We start from the raw sequence: 21,499 nt of genomic DNA on the forward strand, positions 1-21,499 counted from the left end.
CCTGGTGGCGCAGTGGTTGAGAGTCCGCCTGCCGATGCAGGGGATACGGGTTCGTGCCCCGGTCTGGGAGGATCCCATATGCCGCGGAGCGGCTGGGCCCGTGAGCCATGGCCGCTGGGCCTGCGCGTCCGGAGCCTGTGCTCCGCAACGGGAGAGGCCACAACAGTGAGAGGCCCGCATACCGCAAAAAGAAAAAAAAAAAAAAAAAAAAGAAACCACTAAGATTTTCTCCTGTGTTTTCTTCTAGAAGTTTTATAATTGGATTCTTTTGTTTAGGTCTAGTTCTATTTTGAGGTTTACTTTGGTTTGTTTTCTGAGGTTTTTTTTGTTCAAGGGGTGAGGTAAGGGTCACGGTTAATATTTTGTATGTGGATATCCAGACGTCCCAGCACAATTTGCTGGAAAGATCATCCATCAGATTGTCTTAGAAACTTTGTAGAAAATCAATTGGCCACAGAGGATTGAATATATTTCTGGAATCTCTATTGTATTCCAGTGATTTTTAATTTTTTTGTCTTTCCTTACACCAGCACTACACTGTCTTGATTACTGTGGCTTTATAATATATCTTGAAATCAAGTAGTGTAAGTCCTCCAACTTTTTGTTTCAAAATTGTTTGCCTCTCCAGATCCTATGCATTTCCATCTGAATTTTAGAATCCAATTGTCAATTTCTATAGAAATGTCTTCTAGGATTTTGACTGAGATGGGAATGAACAGATCAACTTGGAGAGAATGTACATCTTACAATACAGGATCTTCTGATCCATAAGCATATTATATCTCTCCATTTATTTAGGATTTATTTCTTTCCACAACATTTTGTACTTTTGCACAGAATGTTTTGCCAGAACTTCCTAGCTTCTGAACCCAACAGTTCCTTCCAGTCCCAATCCTACTAAACCTCTTCAGTGGTCAACCCTGGATCATTCCCTCTATCTTGAGGCTCCCTCCTCCCTGGACTTTGTGTCATCACCCTGTCCTTGTCTTCCTTCTATTCCTTGGATGATCCCACCCTTTCCCCTCACAGGCACTCTCCCTGTTTCACACGACCACAGGACGAACAACTGAAGCTGATCGTCAATACCCCAGGTGGCTGCAGTTTCGTGGTCGGCTGTGGTTGGCAGAGACCTGTTATGGAAGGAAGTCTTCTCTTTGGATCTTTTAGAAAACGATCTGCCTTCTCTCCCAACAATTGTGGGACAATGATATTTTAAAAGTGTCTTTAAACGATACCCATCTTGGAATGCGTGAGTCTGGAGACTAGAGCAGAATTACCAAGATGGAAAACCTCACCATTTCAGCCTATTGAGATCTTCCACAATTACATTTTAGTCGCTTTCTTTTTTTTAACCACTCCCACTTTTAAAGATACTGAAATTCACATATCGTAAAATTAAGTGAACAGTTCAGTCAGTAGCATTAATACATTCACAGTGTTGTACAACCATCACCTCCACTTAGTTCCAAAACATTTCCATCATTCCAAAGTAAAGCCCCTTACCTGTTAAGTAGTCTCTCCCCATTCCCCTCTAACCCCAGTCCCTGGCAGCCCACAAACTGTGTTATGTCTTTATGGATTTATCTATTCTGTAATTTATTTATTTTGGGCTGCATTGGGTCTTTGTTTCTGCTCACGGGCTTTCTCTAGTTGCAGCGAGCAGGGGCTATTCTTCAGTTGCCGTACACGGGCTTCTCATTGTGGTGGCTTCTCTTGTTGCAAACCACGGTCTCTAGGTGCATGGGCTTCAGTAGCTGTGGCACGAGGGCTCAGTAGTTGTGGCACACGGGCTTAGTTGCTCCGTAGCATGTGGGATCTTCCTGGACCAGGGATTGAACCTGTGTCCCCAGCACTGGCAGAAGGATTCTTAACTACTGCACCACCAGGGAAGTCCCTTGAGTCATTTTTTACCTGTTCTATTTTGTTAAACTGTTCTCCATTACTTAATGGGAATCCCTGGTTACCCAACCTGTCTGATGAAACTTTAGTAAATAATCAATAATATTCACAGTAGTATCTAAACAGCAGTGATGTCTTAGGGATGGTGATGTGTGCTGTTTGGCTGTTGGTCCTCCCAGAGTTAGCCTTAAGTGTAGGCAAATTTACACTAAAAATGAGACATTTCATCAAGAAAACTACAGAATATCCCAAATTAACTTCCCAAACGAATTTAACAAGACGCTAGCATAAAATGCTGACGGAAAAAGCAGGGAAAGATGGGAAACACTGACCACAGTTGAGAGCCATCTGTGGAGGCCCTCACACATGGGCAGGGAAGATAGAAGTTGCATCTTGTCATCTTTGTCTCCATGTTTAAAACCTGGCTGAAACAGTCCAGCTAAACCTAGCTTCAGTGATCACGCAAGGCCGAGAAATGGTATGACCCCTGTGCTCAAAACCAGAAAGGCACAGCCCAGAACTCTCCCTCTCTCCCCCAGCACCACCCACAAAACCATCTAGCTCTGAGTTATTTCATTCTGTCTTATCCACTGGGTGTTTGTGAGGGCTTTATGGAGGTAATATTTTTAGGTGAGGACTGAAAGATTATGGCAGCACACTTAAACGTACAAACACACAAAATGAATACAACAAATGCTGATTTTACCTTCACAGGATTATAAAAGAAAGGTCTATCCCCATTTTAGCCCTTTCTCTTCCTCTCTTTTTCTCATCTGGTAATTGGGTAGTACAGAGGGAAGTAGACCCTAATTTCAGTTCCTCTTTGCAATCTGTGCAAACGTGGACAAATAACTTCTGAGCCTGTCACCTTATCTGTGAAACAGGAGATGATAACTTCCCACTTCAGAGCTGTGATGCCGCAATGAAGTAATATTTGTGAAAAGGAAATACACATGCTCTAGGTACAGTAGTGGGTGCTTATAATCCTCCGCCTCACTGAACACTCCAAACAGCACTTTTCTCCTCTGCCTTCCTCAATGCACTGTGAGCGTCTAAGACGAGAGCTATCTGCTACAGGGCAGGGATTTCGCTGTCCGACTCCTCCCAAGCTGCCAAGTCCAGGACAAAAACGCTGTTTATGTTTGAAAACCTAGGGATTCAGTCCCGAGAGGTCCTAACTGAACTAGGCAGTCTCAAGCCCCGCCCCTCTTCGCCCATTGGCCCATTCAATTCACGCCGGGCACCAATGGGCGGAGGCGGCGGTCGCGCAGTCTAAGGCCGAGCCCAGGGCGTATTGGGGCAGTGTGCGGCCGCGCCGGCTTGAGGGAGACTGCGGTGGTAGAGTCGGAGACGCGTCCCCCTGCCCGGAGCTGCGATGAGCACCCCAGCCGTGCCCCAGGACCTGCAGCTGCCCCCGAGTCAGAGGGCCCAGTCCGTGTTCAGAGGTGAGGGCCGCGGTGCCGGTAACGGCCGGAGCGGCCGCGGGGGGATGGCTCGGGCCGGGCCATCAGGGCCTTGGGTTCGCAGACCAGTTTCCGCCCAGTTCAGTTCTGCGAGAAGTCTGGACAGGGTTTGTGAAATGGACAATCGGGAGTGGTGCCCGCTCCGTGGTGTTAGTGTGCGCGTTGAACGCGTCGCGTGCGGTCGCGACCCACTGGCGGCGGCGACGGGCTTAGGTGAGAGGATCCGTTTGGCCGGGGGGTGGGGTGGGGTGGGGTCGGGGGAGTGTGCGCGGCTCCGGCAGGGACCCGCGTTGGGGACCCGGGCCCGCGGAGGCAGGGCCGCGTCAGTGCTGGGAGCTGACTGCGCCTGCGCAGGGCGCTCCCGCCTCCTGAGTCGGGAGTTAGTTTCTGGAGGGACGGGAGTGTTCAACTGATGCTTCAGATTTAACACATGTCGCCTTCGGCTTTATAGAAATCTAGGGTTAGCTGCGTCTTAAGAAATAATAGATATTTCTTGTCCTACATGTGGGAAAACAGGAAAGAAATTCTCACCCAATTCCGATAAATTAGAACTTGGAGTCTGGTGTCTCATCTCTACCATTTAGCTTCTTAAAACTTGGCTTTCAGGAGCTGTATGTTGAAAATGATGTTCTCCAGACTTTTCACTTTCAGACAGTAAAGAATGTGATTCTTGTACAGAGTGGTTATGGGGACCAGTTATAGTAACAGTCATTTCAAAATGTGATTATTTCTCAAAGGCAGTACTGAACTGGGAAATTTTCTGTTATACATAAGATGTAATCTCAAGTAGAACATTTTTCGAAGTTAAATCTTCATTTAGTCAGTATTTTATTTGATGTTGTTATTGCAGCTGATGTTGACCTGTAGCTCTTTTGTTATTTAGAGCAAAGAAGACAAAAACTCAAGGAGCATCTGTTAAAAAGAAAAACTTTTTTTGCATACAAACAGGAAAATCAGATATTATCCAGGTGAGGTCAAATTTTTTTCACTTCACATCTGTCAAATTATATCAGAGCTGTCCAGTAAAGATGTAATGTGAGCCACACATGTAATTTAAAATTTGCTAGTAACCCCATTTTTAAAGTTTTGTTTTTTAAAGATGAAATGAATTTTAATAACATTTTATTTAATCCAGTATTTTAATTTGTATTTCTTTATATTAGGTACCCTACTTATTGATATATTTTGTCTTGATGAATGCTTCATACCCTTCCCCAGGGTGGAAAATACTCAGATTCTGCTATGTTTAGGAGATAGAGCTGGCAGGACTTGGTGATGGATTAGATATGGGATGTAAAAGAAAAAATAAGAGTTGAAGATGATCCTTAATGTTCCAGGGTAAAGGAGGCTAAAGAGATACGACAACTAAATTCAATACCTGACCCTTATACTGTATTTAATAGTGGAAGGTGAAATGCTATAAAGGACATTATTAGGTCAGTTTTCAACTATGAACAATAGATTAAAATGGTTAATCAGGGCTTCCCTGGTGGCACAGTGGTTGAGAGTCTGCCTGCCAATGCAGGGGACACGGGTTCGAGCCCTGGTCTGGGAAGATCCCACATGCCGCGGAGCGGCTAGGCCCATGAGCCATAACTACTGAGCCTGCGCGACTGGAGCCTGTGCTCCACAACAAGAGAGGCCGCGATAGTGAGAGGCCCGCGCACCGCGATGAAGAGTGGCCCCTGCTTGCCGCAACTAGAGAAAGCCCTTGCACAGAAACGAAAACCCAACACAGCCAAAAATAAATATAAAAATAAATAAAATTTTAAAAAATGGTTAATCAAGGTAAATTTATGAATTTGATGACTGTTCTGTGGTTATGTAAGAGAAAATTCCTATTTTTAGGAAATAAACATTTAAGTATTTAAGGGTAAAGAGGCATCATGTATGTAACTTAACTTGAAAGGTTCAGATAAAAAGTTGTGTATACTCCACACACAGACATGTTCAGAAAGAATGCAAATGATAATGCAAATGGGATAAAATGTTAACAATAGGCAAATCTGGATAAATAGTTTGAATTATTTATAATTTTGCAACTTTATATAAGTTTGGCATTGTTTCCAAATAAAAATTTTTTTAATTGTTTTACTCTACATTAATTAGTTGCTTTTCTTTAGAATAAACATTTTCTTTCACAAATCCCAATTTTTTGTTTAAGACAAAAGATGATCCTAGACTTTTGATTTGAATAACTGAGTGGATAGCGATACCATATATTGAGATGGGAAGCCTGAGGGAGGAGTGGGAGAAACGGGAGTTCTGTTCTGACCATGTTAAATCTGAGGCAGCAATAAGACATCTAAGTGGAGATGCCAAATAGCGATGTGTCTGAAGGTCAGGGGTGAGAACGGGACTACAGATATAAACTTGGGAGTTGTCAGTGTGTAGATGGTATTTCTTTAAAACCTTGGGGTGGAATGAGATTACTAGAGAGAAAGCAAAGAGAACATTAATTCACATAAGACAGTGACTCTCAACTACTTATTTAAATAAGGAATCCAACTGGGTCGTGGGGTTTAGAGTACTCTTATACACAATGGGAAGAAAAGAACATTCTAAACTCAACTATACAGAAATCAAATTTTGCTGACTCTAAAATGTACATTTTGTTCACATTTTTTCGTCTCTGAACTTGAAATCTGCCTTAGAATCCAAGGCATATCCAGCTGACCCTTTTTTTCCCTTCGTTCTTGGAATACAAACTCACTTGCTAAGAGATTCTCACAGCTTGTACTAACCTATTCTGTAGCCTGGACTAGCCTATATCTGTAAAAAAGGAGTTTAAGTTTAATTCTTGAAGAAGCTTTTGCTTTGTATATATATATATTCTAAATGCAATGCTATTTAGAAACTAAAATCCACATTGATTAATAAATTAAGTTGTGAGTGTGTGTGGAAATTTTTGAATTTCTTTTGGGAGAGCTATTTAAAATTTTTTTTTCAATGTAACTCTGGTACTAAGTACTTAAAACTAACCAAAGAAAATGTTGCTTAATAAAGATTTTTGAAGACTTGTTTGAATGACTAGAGAATGGTTTAGAATGAGATTCCGGCGGGGGGAGCGGCGCGGTATTAAGGCTTATAAGAAGATACCTTTAAATTCCTCAGCCATCTTGTTTACACTATTAAATCACCCTATAATAAAGAAGAGTTTTGCTTAGGACAAATAAATCTCAGCTCAGTTCTTGCATCAGTTTAAAACTGCAAAGTCAGATAATTGTTATATCCTCCCATACCTCCCCCAGAAAAGGAAACTTCCTTGGTATGGACTTTTTTTTTTTTTTTTAAGTGGTAGAGACCAGAGAGTGAGGACATCTGAAGGCCAGATCCAAGAAGAGACAAAAGTTCTGGAACTTAAGGCAAAAATGGTAAGATACGGAATAGCCCTCCTAAATGTTCCTTTTCCCCTCATTCCTAAAGAAGGTTTTTTCCTAAACTCTTTCTGAAAGGTTTGTCTTTAACTCTTTTAGGCTGATAAAGAGAATGTTGGTAGACCTACTGGAATCAAGAATAATATAACAACGGAAAAAAACTGTATTCCTTTAAAACCTTCTAATGAATTAACCAATTCAACTACAGCAGTTGATACACCTAATTTTGAGGATAATAATCAAACTCTGCCATTGTTACCAATTATAGATGACCCCCAAAGTCAACATATGACATTAAGCCAAGCATTTCACCTTAAAAACAACAGTAAAAAGAAACAAATGACTACAGAAAAACCAAAGCAAGAGGCCAACAAGCCCAAGAAACCTGTGCTTGGATCTTATCGTGGCCAAATTGTTCAGTCTAAGATTAATTCCTTTAGAAAACCTCTACAAGTCAAAGATGAGAGTTCTGCAACAACGAAGAAACTTTCAGCTACTGTCCTGAAAGCCACAAAGTCTCAGCCTGTACACACCAGCAGTGTAACAGTGAAAAGTGATAGAGCCTCACATATGACGACTGCCACTAAATCTGTGAGCACTACATCTCAGAGCAGTCAACTTGTGCGACCTTCTATTAGAAGTCACCACAGTAATAACCAGGACACCACGAAACAAGGCATCAGTAGGACGTCTGCCAATGTTACAGTTCGGAAAGGGCCTCGAGAGAAAGAATTATTACAGTTAAATACAGTTTCGTCTGTTATCAAAACGAGTTCTTCTCAGGACATAAAAAGAAATAAGACACTATCAAGAAGCATGACATCTGAAATGGTAGCCAGGCCTGCTTCGTCTTCTAATACTAAACTGATAGAAAAGTCAAAAAGCATTGACCAGCGCAGATATACCATGGTGAAAGCAGCTATTGATAGCAGATGGACTCAGCCCAGAGAAACTGCGGAGGAGAGAAAGTAAGTAGATGTAATTTTGTTAGCTTAATTTTTAGTAGGGTACCATTTGTGAATTTGGCTTATCATTTCCTTGAATGTATTAGAGCTTTTTGTACATGGATTCTCTTCAGTCATATGCAGATCAATTTAAGCAAATTTATATTGTGGAACAGTATGTCCTAAGTTATTGTGCTTGAGTGTGTTTAATTAGGTTGTTTTATGTAATCTAAGTTAAAATGCTTAATAAAATTGAGAAATATTTTATTACCTCTCCATTTAAAAATGCATTCTTGGGGTCTTTGTGAGCATATCATTAACATTGATAGGTTCTGTCTTTCTTTTTCTTCAAGCTGGTGAACTATGTATGTGCCACTAGTGTAGAATTACTTAAAGACCTGAAATATTAACTTTCACTCTGTTTGACAGAATTCTGTTATCAGTATCACAGTAATGTTTATATGCTGCTTCTAACTGTAGGGCTCGTCTGAGTGAGTGGAAAGCTGGCAAAGGAAGAGTAATGAAAAGGCCTCCGAGCTCAGTGGTTACCCAGCCTGAGCCCGAAGCACAAAATGAAAAACCAGTCGGGTCCTTCTGGACTACCATGGCAGAAGAAGACGAACAACGATTGTTTACTGAAAAAGTAAACAAGACATTTTCTGAATGCCTAAACCTGATTAATGAGGTAGAGTCTTTGTCTTATATTTGTGTAGTAGTTTATAGTTTGCAAATTAACCTTCATCAACATTATCTCATTAAATTATACTGTCAATCTTTTTTGACCAGTTAATGTGTCAGCAGTGTTATGGAGACTTACTGTTAATTGTGAGATTGTTTCTCTTTAGCCTTAAATGGACTCCATTCTCACTGAGTTCATATAAATATATCGAATGGATACTTAGATTTTTTTTCAGTTGAGTTGTAAATATTGTATTCCTCTAAGATGTTACCATGGAGTGGGCTGGGGGTGGATATTCACTCTGATACTTTTGTTTTTACATTCATTCAATATATTTACAATTTTTTTTTCAACTCATTCCCATACTTTATCAAAGACTAGCAACACAAATTATTATCACAGATTAAATTTAACTAAAATAGTTGCAAACAAAATCCCACTAATCTAAACCAATATCATCATGGCCTTGAACTGTAGAATTTTACGATTTGGATCAGAATTCCTATGTGTATGGTCATCAACTTCAGAGCGTTTTTTTTTAATTTCCTGACTTCTCCTTAATTTAAAAAAATATATATACATGTATATTTTAATATTTATAAAAAATCATCTTAATATATTGTTTAACTGTCGCTTATAGTTGTGAATTTCTTTTTATACATCTTTATTGGAGTATAATTGCTTCACAGTGTTGTGTTAGTTTCTGCCATACGACAAAGTGAATCAGCTATATGCACACACATATCCCCATATCCCCTCCTTCTTGAGCCTCCCTCCCACCCTCCCTATCCCACCCCTCTAGGTGGTCACAAGGCATCGAGCTGATCTCCCCATCACTCACTAGTATCTAAGATCCATAGCAAGACTGAACATATAGAGCGTGATTTCAAACCTTTCTCTAGTCTTCATGAGCATCTTTCGACTTTTTGTGGTTCTGACAACCAGTGAAAATTATAGTCAGGGAAACTGATTCTCTTCTTATTTCTGATCTGGGGTTTTTTATTGATACTATGGAATTTTTCTGCCCTACTACTTAACTATATATAGCTCTTAATTACATAAACCATTACAGATGCATTTTAATCTTACTATCAAAACTTTTTGACAAAGATAATTGAAAAAACTTGCAAGCTATTCTCATAAGCATCTGGTAGATGCAAAAATTCTAAATAAAGTATAACAAATAGAATCTCATAATATATAAGAGGATAAACATCAAGATCAAGTAGAGTTTTAGTCATTTTTTTACTAATATTTTTCTCAACTAGTATTTCTTTTTTCTTCTCTCTCTGACTTTTGACTGCTTTGCTTCTTGCTAGCCATTCAGAACAAGTCTGGAGTAAGGAGTATAATGGTGAATATTTTAGGAATAATTTTCTACCAACCTTTTCTCTCTTTATCACTGACCTTGATTACAGTAAGTTTACTTAATTGTTCATAGTTTGTAGGCTAAATGACATCACTCACTTTATTTCTTGCGATTTTAGGGATGTCCAAAAGAAGAAGTATTGGTTACACTAAACGACCTGATTAAAGATATTCCAGATGCCAAAAAACTTGTTAAATATTGGATATGCCTTGCACGTGTTGAACCACTTACGAGTCCTATTGAAAATATTATCGCAATCTATGAGAAGGCCATTCTGGCAGGAGCTCAGGTGAGATTAAAACTTACTGGTCTTTATTATTACAGTGTAAATAATTCAGAATTATTTTGGTACACATCACCACATAACCTGATAAAATTGTGGTTATATATGTGGCAGTGATGAATGTTTAAAGGCCACAAGGATTGCATATAATAAAGGCTGTTTCTCAACCTTCTAAAACTTGCTCACGTACTAGGGATAATCAGACCTTAGAAAATGGATAAAGCTGAAATGTGTATTTCATGAAACGTGCTGTGAGAAATATTTTAGCACAGCATGTCGTTTTGCACATTCTCTAGTTGAGAAATCTACTGGGAAACTGAATTTTCAATATTAAAATGTATTTATTGACTAGAAAGCAAATGGAATTAACTTTTAAAACGTTAGTAAGTTCTGATGCCTTTGTGAGAGAATTCTCTTTCACTTCAGGAGTATATCTTTATGGACTCACATTTATATGCCATATGTTTGGTCCAGAAAATGGCAATAAACTAATATCTCTGACATTATTACCACCATAGTGGTTTGATATTATACCTGTCACCTCTTCCTTGTGTGCTGCTACCAAAAAAACCCTGGGTATAGAAAAAAATGATATCTTGAGGGTTTTTTGATTTGATTGGTTTTGTTGTCTTTATGGGCAGATATTCCTAAAATGTATTTCTTTCTGACCAAGTTTCTCAGAAACGCATTCTTGGAAATTGTTTACAAAGAGAGTTTTTTAAAAACTTTTTTTAGCCTTTTCTTAAGAAAGGTTTATATCCTTTAGTATCAGCAAAACCAGCAAATGCTGTTTGATGTTTCACCTGAATCAAAAATCAAATATTCAGCAGATATTCTCTCTATGGCTATTATGTGTAAAACACTTTGCTGAAGGGTAATTGTATTTCACCGAATCTCACCTGGAAGAGAATGTTAGGTCCCTACTACATTGAACCAGAAGGGACGTTACTTACAGCAGCTTGTGACAGTATAGCTAGGATGCAAAACTAGAGCCAGGTGTTCACAGAGAAAGCAGTAGTGTAAAGAGAAAGATGTGAGACCAGAGCAGAAATTGGAAAACAGGGATCAAAATTAGCCAAGAAAATTAAAAGCCAGATGGGTGAATAGTTCAGGACTAAGTTCTAGAATTAAGAATATGAGCCTGAGCTTCTCTTTTGTATAATATTTTGAATTTATTGCATTAGCAGGCATAGTAAGTACTTATAATATCTGACATATAATGGATGCTTTACTAAACTGTTGAATTTTTGAATAAATGAAATGTTAGGCTGATCAACCTTGAACTCTTCAGAAATGCATTTAATAGCATGTGAAACAAAAATATAACCATGGACTTGGATGTAGGGGAAAAGGAATAAACTAATATAAATTTAGAGAAACTTAATATAATCAGCTCTTTGATAGATATTAATAGTCTTAATTTGCTATTTGTTCATTCCTTTTGTTCCTATCAGGTAAGCAGTAATATTTACCATAGGCTTAAGAAAAATTATGGGGAAATTTTTTAAACTGATGAAATTCTATCCCTTAAGTTCATTTTTTTTTTTTTTTTTTTTTTTGCGGTACGCGGGCCTCTCACTGCTGTGGCCTCTCCCGTTGCGGAGCACAGGCTCCGGACGCGCAGGCTCAGCGGCCATGGCTCACGGGCCCAGCCGCTCCACGGCATGTGGGATCTTCCCGGAGTGGGGCACGAACCCGTGTCCCCTGCATCTGCAGGCAGACTCTCAACCACTGCGCCACCAGGGAAGCCCACCTTAAGTTCATTTTTATTTGGAAAAGACAGTCATTTTTTTCAATTTGAGTGGCAAAATAAGTGTTCTGAGAAAAATGGTCCAAGAATCATTGCTTTGTTATAAAATGTGAAATTTAATCACTGGTTTTAATATTTTCAACTTGGACAACCTTAGTTAATGTCTGAAAATATAAAACTTATATGGGTCTGGTTTCTTCATTAAAAAAATATTAAGCCTATTGAAGAGATGCGACATGCAATTGTTGACATTCTTACAATGAAGAGTCAAGAAAAAGTTAAATTTGGTAAGTTTGTTTCTTTTGTTTTCTTCAAGTTAATTATGATTTAATTAAATTTCTTTGCTGAATTATTTTTCTTTTATCTTTTTAAACTTTTTAAATATTTAAGTTGTTTCTTTCCTCATACTTCTGTTGACATACCTCTGAAATTCATTGAAATTCATTGGCTTTACATAGTATGAATAATTTTTAATTAGGAGGTCTGATTTGAAACCCAAATTTGTTATCATGTGTCTATGAAAGTTACCTTACCTTTCTAGGCCTTAATTTCCTGTCTTAAAAATGAGGCAGTTTGACTAGATGAGATCTATAAGACTTTTTGGTTCAACAGAGAATATTTCTATTTATGTTTGCTGTTATTATGCCCCAGTGGAACATACAGATGTATATGCTCTGATCTTACTGGCTATATTTAAAGGAGCTTAAGAGGGAATGGTCAAGGAGACAGGAGGAAAAACCAGGAAAGACTAGGATACCACCAACCAAAGGGGCAGAAAGGTTTAAGAATAGCCCAACCCATTGAAATGGGTGAAGGGCGCCAAAAGATACAAATTACCAGTTATAAAATAAATAAGTCCTGGGGATACAAAGTACAGCGTGGTGACTGTAGATAATAACACTGTATTGCATATTTGAAAGTTGATGAGAAAGTAGATCTTAAAAGTCCTCATCACAAGAAAAAAAATGTGTAACTATGTATGGGGAGAGATGTTTTCATTTCACAGTATGTTCTGGTCATCATTTCATGATACATACAAATATCAAATCATGTTGTACACTTGAAACTAATATAATGTATGTCATTTATACCTCAATTAAAAAAATTTTTTAAGTATAACCCAATCCTGTGTCTTTGTGCTAAAGACAGCAAAGTAGAAATAAGAATTTTATAGAACCTTCTTCCTCATAATTCTCACTGGCTCTAGAGATATTTAGAAAGAGAAAACCAGTATTTAAACCTGATTCAGTTATTCTACCTTTATTTTCCTTAATAGAATCATACTAGTTAGTGGCATCTTTCCAGCTGCTAGAATATTTATCTTTAGATGGAAAAAGAAATGCTATCCATAAACTCTTGGCTTTTGAAATATATAATTATAAATTCTAGGTATAAAATCCATTTTACAAATTAAAATTATTCGTAAACAGCAAGAAAACATCTTTGGGAAGTATAAGACAAATAATAAGGGAGAGAAGCACCTCTTGGGTATCTCTCAGATTCCTTAATCCCAGAAATCCAAACTTGACTACATCACTTTTCCCTAAACCTTTTCCTTAGTTTGGTTCCCTATCTCAGTGACCGACACTGTCGAGTTCTCCAAGCCAGAAATCTTGGGATTATATTTCACTCCTTCTCTCTTTTCCCACTTTCCCACCCCTGTTTCCTAGCCAATAAAATTCAGTTTAACTTCCTAGGCATCTCTTAAAATCCATCCACTCCTCTCCATCTTTACTCTCATTACTATAGTCACGATCACTGACAGCTCTTACGTGGACTACAACAATGGTTTCCTTACTTAGTTTCCTGCTTCTCTACTCTGGCTCCAGTCTGTTCTCAAGACTGCAACCAAAATGCCCCATCACGTATCTGCTTAGATTCCTGATCCCAGCCTCTCTTGTCACTCCCTCTCCTCCACATCCCTGATTTCTTTCTTTACTTTTTTTTTTAATTTCCTAGAAGGGGCTGTACTCTCTCTCTTGCCTCTGGGTCTCTCCAAGCCAGTCTTCTACTTTTAACCTAATTCGTATTTATCCTTTAGACCACAGTTCACCTGTCATTTCCTTGAGGTAGCCTTCCCTGATGTCCACCTTTCCTCTCAACCCAACTAGATGATATGCCCTGTTTTGTGCTCGCTGGTTTTCTCTGTGCAGTCTTTTATGCACTTGATTGCTTGTTTGTTTGTCTTGTCTTTCAAACTCTAAACTCTGTTGTCAAGGACTGAGTCTGATCTCCCTCGCCACTGCAGCCCCAGTACTACTGCAGAAATATTTGTTGAATTAATGAATCGATATTCCCTCTCTCCTCACTTCAACTTATCCTCACTAAACCACATTCACTTTATCATGTAACTAAAATCATCACTTAGTAAAAATCTGTATCAATTTAAAAAAAGGAAAAGAAACTAATAATTTCCTAATAATCAAATCTAAAGGTCTTTTCAGCTCAGTGGATTTACCAGGATGTCTCACAGGTATTTCACATCTAACATGTTTTATTTGGAATGCCTTGTCTTCCCTCGCTGCTTCCTCATACCACCATCTCTTCCTCCCAAAAAAGAAAAAATCCTCCTTTGCCATTAAAGACTCTGAAGCAAGAAATTTTAGAAGGAATGCACACATCCACACTCATTCAGACCTTCATATGCATTAATTTGTTAAGTCCTGACTCAGGAATAACACTAAACTTGGGCCCTTCCTTCTCACTGTCCACTGCTACCACCTTGCTCAGGCTGTGATAACAGCTTTGTCTTCTTACCAGCACAGATCATTGCCTTTTTTTTTTTTTGGTTGCACTGCACAGCATGTGGGATCTTAGTTCCCCGATTAGGGGATCAAACCCATGCCCCTGCAGTGGAAGCGCGGAGTCTTAACTGCTGGACCACCAGGGAAGTCCCACAAATCATTCCCTGCCATTCTAAACCATTCTGTATAGTGACCAAATCTAATTGTATCTGTCTCTCCAGTGAATTTTTTTAACTAAAACTTCCTACCTGTCTGAACTCATCACCTCCTTCCAACATTTCCACCTTGCTCCTTACCCTATGTTCTAAGCACACTGGCCCTTTAATGTTGTCTTAATGGATCATTTTCTTTTAAGCTTCATATCGAAATTGTCTTCCTTTGTCTTGTACTCATTTTTCAAGACCTTGCCTAAATGTCATTTGTGAAGCCTTCCCTTGCCATCTCCCTGTCCCTCAAGCAAAGTCAGTTATTTCTTTTTATGGGTTCCCATAACCTTTTGTTTTTACCTCAATTAAAGCATTTTCCTCATTTTATAATTATTTTAAAGCATTTCTCTTCTGCAGAATGTGAACTTTTTAAAGATGGGGATGATTTCCTTCTTATATTTGTATCTATAATCCCTGACACATAGGAGATAGTAAATATTTGTTAAATAATTGTTAGCAGTATTTGCTTAGAAAAACTAGTGGTTGGGAGATGGCAGTTTGGTTCCTTTACTTTGAAAATCTGGCCAACTGTAAATAACTTTGTCTTCTGATTTTGTTCTTTAAATTTGACCAAAAGCTTAATCTATAAATCTGTTTCTATAGGAGAAAATATTGAGGAGCCTTGTGCAACCAAGGAACAAATCCAAGAAGCCACCATTGACGATATAAGTGTTAATCTGGGGTCAGAAAAACCGGAAATAGAAAATAAGCATCCTAGAAGTGTGGTATTTCAAGGTTGTGAAAAAGAGCAAGATGACAAAACAAAAGATCCAACCAGTGATGTTAAAACCCCCAAATCAGAAACTAGGGCGGGTTGCTTAATTAAATATAATGTGTCTACTACTCCATACTTGCAAAGGTAAACTTTTAAAATGTAATGTGCTCTGGTTTGTTTTTATGCTTAGGATAATGCATGTGGTATTTTTAAATGTTTAAGATAGCTTCCGATTAGAACTATTTGTTAATAGAAAGGTTTGAAACAAACAAAATGTGATTGGAACATTTCGCCTTTTAAATACTGTATTTGCTTTGCTTTTCCCTAAATATTGCCATTTTCGAAAAGAAAAACTTTTACATCATTTTACTTTTATCTCTGTGTATTATTAATAACAGTGGGTTTTGGAATTGAGCGATTAGCCAATTCTATAGATATTCAAGTATCTACTGTGTACAAGTTGTAACAACGAGAAATGAATAAGTTCCTTACTTATTTCAGGACCTCTTTCTGTAGGACAAGCAGTGACATGGTTGTAAAATACAAGTTATAGGATGATAAATAGCATAAAAGTGTGAAGTGAAAATGTTAACATGTTTTTTAACTCTGGGAATAATTTTGTGGTTTTTTTAGTGTGAAAAAGAAGATGCAGTTTGACGAAACAAATTCTGCATTTAAAGAGCTAAAGTTTCTCACACCAGTTAGACGATCTCGACGTCTTCAAGAGAAGACTTCGAAATTGCCAGATATGTTAAAAGACCATTTTCCTTGTGTGTCTTCACTGGAGCAGTTAACAGAGTTGGGAAGTGAAACTGATGCTTTTGTGTGCCGCCCCAATGCAGCCCTGTGCCGCCTGTACTTGGAGACTGACACGACAGAAGAGAAGTGAAGCTCTGATAGGAGTGGGGTTGTATTATTCCGAGGGTGTTTGGTTGGTTGGTTTGTTGTGGCTTTGTCCCTTAGGTCAAGAGTCGCCAAGTACCTAAGTATTCACGGCAGTCAGCGCTCCTACTAATGTCCACTCTATAGCAGGTGTTGCCTTCTGTGCATAGGAAAGCTAATCCTACCTTGTCGATCTCAATAGACTGACTTTTCCTCTAAGACAGGTAAATTTTGTGAAGACAAGAGTTAGCTTGCTTTGTCACCCAATTCTAGTAGCCCAGACTGCTGTGGTCTCCTGTGTCCCTGAGACTCTGCCCCTGGTTCTTCATTGTCACTCTCCAGCAATGCCAGTGTGTCTGCATCTGTGGTCTCTTGGCCCCTTTTTTATTATAGCCGAGGTCCCCGAGAGGGATAGTTAACTAAATACTCCATTTCTAAAAGAAGATAATTTGTTGGAAGAAAGAAAATGTGCCAAACCTAGTGGGCATTCAGAACCTTAAATCTGAGTTCCTTTCTTTAGTTCCTTTTCTAACTTGACTATCCAAAATGTTAAAAATGTTAACTTCCATCACTTCTTTTGATATAGTTTATAGACTAATAGAAGGCAGTTAAAGAAGGAATATATAATACTTCATAAGTGTCATCCTAGTTTAGGTAGTATTTCTAAAATAACTAATACTTAAAATTGATTTCTTCCTTGTAATATAAAAACTTCATCATGTCTCCTAAAACATGATAGTCATACACAGTAAGTAGGTCTCTGCTCCCCATACATAAACACTACCAGTAAAATTGTTTTGTAAGTCTCTGAACTAATACTTAAATGGCATACATCCTTCACCAACTCTACAGTTTCAAGTTAAGATTTAGTCATCGTAAAAGGTTAGATAGTTTTAAAACTTTGAAATATGAATGTGGTTGAAAATCACATACTTATTCTTATTTATGTTCATTAATTCCAGTTGTATAATAGTGCCAGTCTTTGTTCTATTTATTGTCTTATGTTGTAGAGAGTAGGGTTTTTATTCCTTTTAAGCTGTGTACCTAATATGTATACAATAAATGAAAACATCTATATAACGATATTGCAATGACATTTCTTTCAACAAATATAAAATGCAGTTTAACCACGGTGAATAAATTTGAACCTTGCCTTTGAAATACATTATAGTGGGATTGGACTTTAGGTTTTTCAACACTTAAAATAAGTGTGTGCTTAATGGTGTATTTCCTTTTGAAAAATTATCAATCTACTTATCTAAAACTTAAAAAACTAATTCTTTAGTTTTTTTTCATCCTTTGTATGAATGGCGCAAAATATGCCATTTTGAAATAAACTTCAAGCTGGCGTATACTCTCAGCTTTGTTATATCCATACCATATGTTTCATTAGGCCATATAACATAGCTTGAAATATCTCAGTGAAAGAGAGCTTGAGATAAACTGTTCTGTTTGGACAGGTTTCATAGAGTGGGTTTTTTTTTTTTCCTCTTCAACGGAGGGAAAATCTATCTAAATCGTCGTAGACTAGTTGTAACTCCTTTCCAGATGCTTGAGAACAGTGAGCACATGTCTGACCTAGGTTTGTTCCAAGCTAAATATCTCCAAGAATGTGATGGATGGTGCATGAGCCTTGAAGTCCAACAGGCCTACATTCAAAAGTTCTGCTCCTACCTTCTCTTAAAAGTTACATGACTGTGGAGAAGCTACTTAGTTGAATCTCCTGTTTCTGAAGGGTGAAATGGAGATAATCCGTTTTGGTCATTTTGTATCATTTTTATCTGCCTGTCCCCCCTGTTGAATGGCCAGAATGGGCACCTGACTGAAGCTGGACTGTCAGAATCCTTTCCACAGGTGTTTGGAATCAGGACTGAGAGTCAGTCTTTCCTATGTAGTTGGACCTGGAAAATGTAAATAGGTACTGGGTGACTGAACGAAGGTTGGGGAGCAAAGGTCACCAGAGAGAACAGTGAAGTAACTACCCAGAGAAAAGCAGGGGCTCCTGCCTGGGGTTTTCTTTTTTCTTTTCTTTCTTTTTTTTTTAAATTTTAAAATGTTGGTTTTATTTTAAGACTCTCTTAACTGCTCCAGCAACCCCAGGCAGCCTCTACATCCCTCACACAGGACTTGTCCCAGCCGCCCCCCCTAACTATCTGAAGTTGTGGCCTCAGTGAGTTTTGAATTTGGCAGGAACTGAAATTATTTAGGGTCCCACAGGCAGGCAGCATTTTCACCAGAATGTGGTCTTCTGGTCCCCACCAGTATGTGCATTTTAGACAAGCAGTGAAACAGGTCAAGCTGGAGCTTTTGGCGCCCAGACAAGGTGGGGCAGCCAAGGCAGGAGAGGCGTTCGTTTGGAGCAGCCGGGCAGGGAGAGTCTCCAGAGCAGCGCAAGGGACTCCAGGCCAGGCTCTTCCAGATTCTGACTCCACCCAGGACTTGAATTTTAAAGATTGTTTAAATATTCGTTTTCTCCTTTTTTAAGAAACAGTGTTACTGATCTAATTCACATACCGTAAAATTCACCCTTTTAAAGTGTACAATTCAGTGGGTTTTAGTATATTCAGAGTTGTTTAACCCTCACCACAATCTAACTTTAGAGTATTTTCATCACCCCATATACTTTTGCAACACAGATTAAGATAACCAATAACAAAAAAGGCGGTTTGGGGATAAAATTGTTTTTGAATACAACCACCCTCGATGCCACAAATGAGAAAACTGACTGTTGGGCCCCAGAGAAAACAAGTGACTCCTGGAGATGCTCCGCCACTTCTTCTCTGTGCTCCTTTCTGTTTTCTCGCAGCCCCGTCCGCATGCGTACGCCACCTTGGGATTACTCTTTCCCATAAGCACAGGCTCTGTCCACCCATTTAAGTGCATAAGTGATCAGCCAACACGATTGGATGATGACATTTATTCTTCAGGACTACAAGTTATTGGTGGCTGGCTGTCTAGAGCCATGGGCACCGTGGTAACGGGTGTGAATGCAGCTGGAAGGTCCGCCGTGGGGTCATCAGCTCGCCCACGTGCACGTGCACAAGCTCTTCCTGAACACGAAATCTCAGGAGAACTTAGTCCTTTGCTGCTCAAACCGAGGTCTGGCAAGCAGCAGCCTGGCACCATCTGTGAGCGTGCTGGAAACTTTGAAGTTGCCGATATACAGGCCAGGTAGGACCTTGTTCATCCCATTACCCACGGCGGCCGCGCGGTCTAGCACCCAGGGCGCGGCTGCAGGCGCGCTGAGGACCTGTTGGAGCGGGCGGGGGAGGAGCGGGGGAGGAGCGGGCGGGCGGGCAGGCAGCGCAGCGCGCCCGCGGCGTAAACAACAAGGACCCGCGGCGCCCGGGCCTCTCTGTACGCTCCGCTCCTGTCCCCCGCGCCCCCCGGACTCCGCGGCCGCCGGGCAGAGGCGCAGGCGCTCCTGCGGGACGGGACTCGCGGCGCCCGCCCCCTTCCGTAGTGAGCCCGGCGCCTGACACGCCGGCCCCCTGGACTTGTGGACGCGGTTTTCTAGGGTCCCGGCCGGGGCGCAGGGGTTATGTCTCCTGGGGGCCGGGGCGCAGGGACATGGCTCCTGGGAGCGAGGGCCTCCAGGATTATGGCTCCTCGGAGGCCTGCCTGGGGTTTTCGATAGCCTGTCAGTTGTGTATCCAAATATATTCTTGAGGTTAAATTCAAGTACAGATAAAGCAAACTTCCCCTACTCCAACCCCACTACCCTCGATAAATGTAATACTAGTATGGTAACCTTCCAAATTCTTTTCTGTATATTTACCACACATACACAGATATAAATACATATAAACACGTGTATGTGTGGATTTTGGTTTTGCTTTGTTGGATATAAATACCATACTTTATGTATGGTTCTGCAAGTCATTTTTAACTCCTAGGAACTCTTCATTGACATGGATTAATACATTAATTAAGACTACATGGGAGGTTAGTAAATGGTAAAGTTTACATTTCAAAATAGAGAAAAGAAGCTGTGAGTCAGTTACCTACCCATTTTGAGAGCAAGAAACTTCAATCTCTATACCACTTGCAAAAATTAATTCCGGTAGAATAGATGGTTAAATTTAAGTAAGTATATTAGAAGGAAATGTGAAATACATTTTCTCCTTAGGACAGGGAGGGCTTCTTTTATAAAGGAATCTTTTAACACCGAAGGGTTGGCAGAGCTCATAGAATTTAGCAGCAGGACGAGTCCCACCTCAGTGGGAATAAGTGTGAGACATTCAGAAGCCAGACCCGTTACCACACCTGAGATCTTCAAAATTCCGAGAAAATGTACTCTGAAGCTAGGATTCTATGCCCAAGCTATAATTCAAGTTTGAGGGCATTTTCAAACATGCAAAGATTCAGTTTACCGCTCATGATCTTGTCTGACAGCATCCCTAGGGGTTTTATTCCAGTGAAATAAAAAGTAAATCTAAGATTTAAAGAATCATTAAGCACACCAAATAAAAAAAAACAGAGAAATCCACATAATTGTAGATTACAAAACATTATATAAAATGAAAATACTCCAATCAACAGGAGAGGTGTCAAGGAGAAAAAAAAATAGAACTGAAGCTAATTACCTTGCTAACAAACTCATCATGTTTGGCTGCAGGATACAGAAATTCATGTTTACTCTCACCATCTAGTAGGCATTTAATTGTTAAAAATATAAAATGTAAGGGTAAGACCCAGCAATTCCATCCCTAAGTATCAAGGAGAAATGAAAACATGCCCAGGCAAAGATTGTACACAAAGATGTTCGTAATAGTCTTATATGAGCCCCAAACTGGAAACAACACAAAAGCCCATCAACTGGTGAATGAAAAAACATCGTATGCTATATCCACTCAATGGAAATTAAGCAAAAGAAAACAGACGTTAAGAAAATGGAACAAACTACTGATAAACATAGCAACATAGATGAACCTCAAAAACATAGTAAGTAGGGCTTCCCTGGTGGTGCAGTGGTTAAGAATCCACCTGCTAAAGCAGGGGACAAGGGTTCAAGCCCTGGCCTGGGAAGATCCCACATGCTGCGGAGCAACTAAGCCCGTGCGCCACAACTACTGAGCCTGCATGCCACAACTACTGAAGCCCACGTGCCTAGAGCCCGTGCTCTACAACAAGAGAAGCCACCGCAATAAGAAGCCCGCGCACTGCAGCAAAGAGTGGACCCCGCTCG

The 21,499-nt window shown here is 39.6% G+C and overlaps 1 protein-coding gene across 1 annotated transcript; it reads left to right on the forward strand.

Moving 5' to 3' along the window:
- Positions 1-3,150: 3,150 nt before the first annotated feature.
- Positions 3,151-17,437, forward strand: CKAP2 (cytoskeleton associated protein 2). The gene is made up of 9 exons (XM_081214392.1): positions 3,151-3,344; positions 4,246-4,330; positions 6,658-6,736; positions 6,839-7,707; positions 8,164-8,368; positions 9,850-10,020; positions 11,982-12,051; positions 15,318-15,573; positions 16,063-17,437. Exons 1-9 carry the CDS (start codon positions 3,275-3,277, stop codon positions 16,316-16,318), a joined length of 2,061 nt encoding a protein of 686 aa, XP_081070518.1. The 5' UTR covers positions 3,151-3,274; the 3' UTR covers positions 16,319-17,437.
- The last annotated feature ends 4,062 nt before the right edge of the window (positions 17,438-21,499 follow it).

The sequence above is a fragment of the Mesoplodon bidens genome, assembly GCF_964165515.1.
Source record: "Mesoplodon bidens genome assembly, chromosome: 17".
Taxonomy (NCBI): Eukaryota; Metazoa; Chordata; class Mammalia; order Artiodactyla; family Ziphiidae; genus Mesoplodon; species Mesoplodon bidens.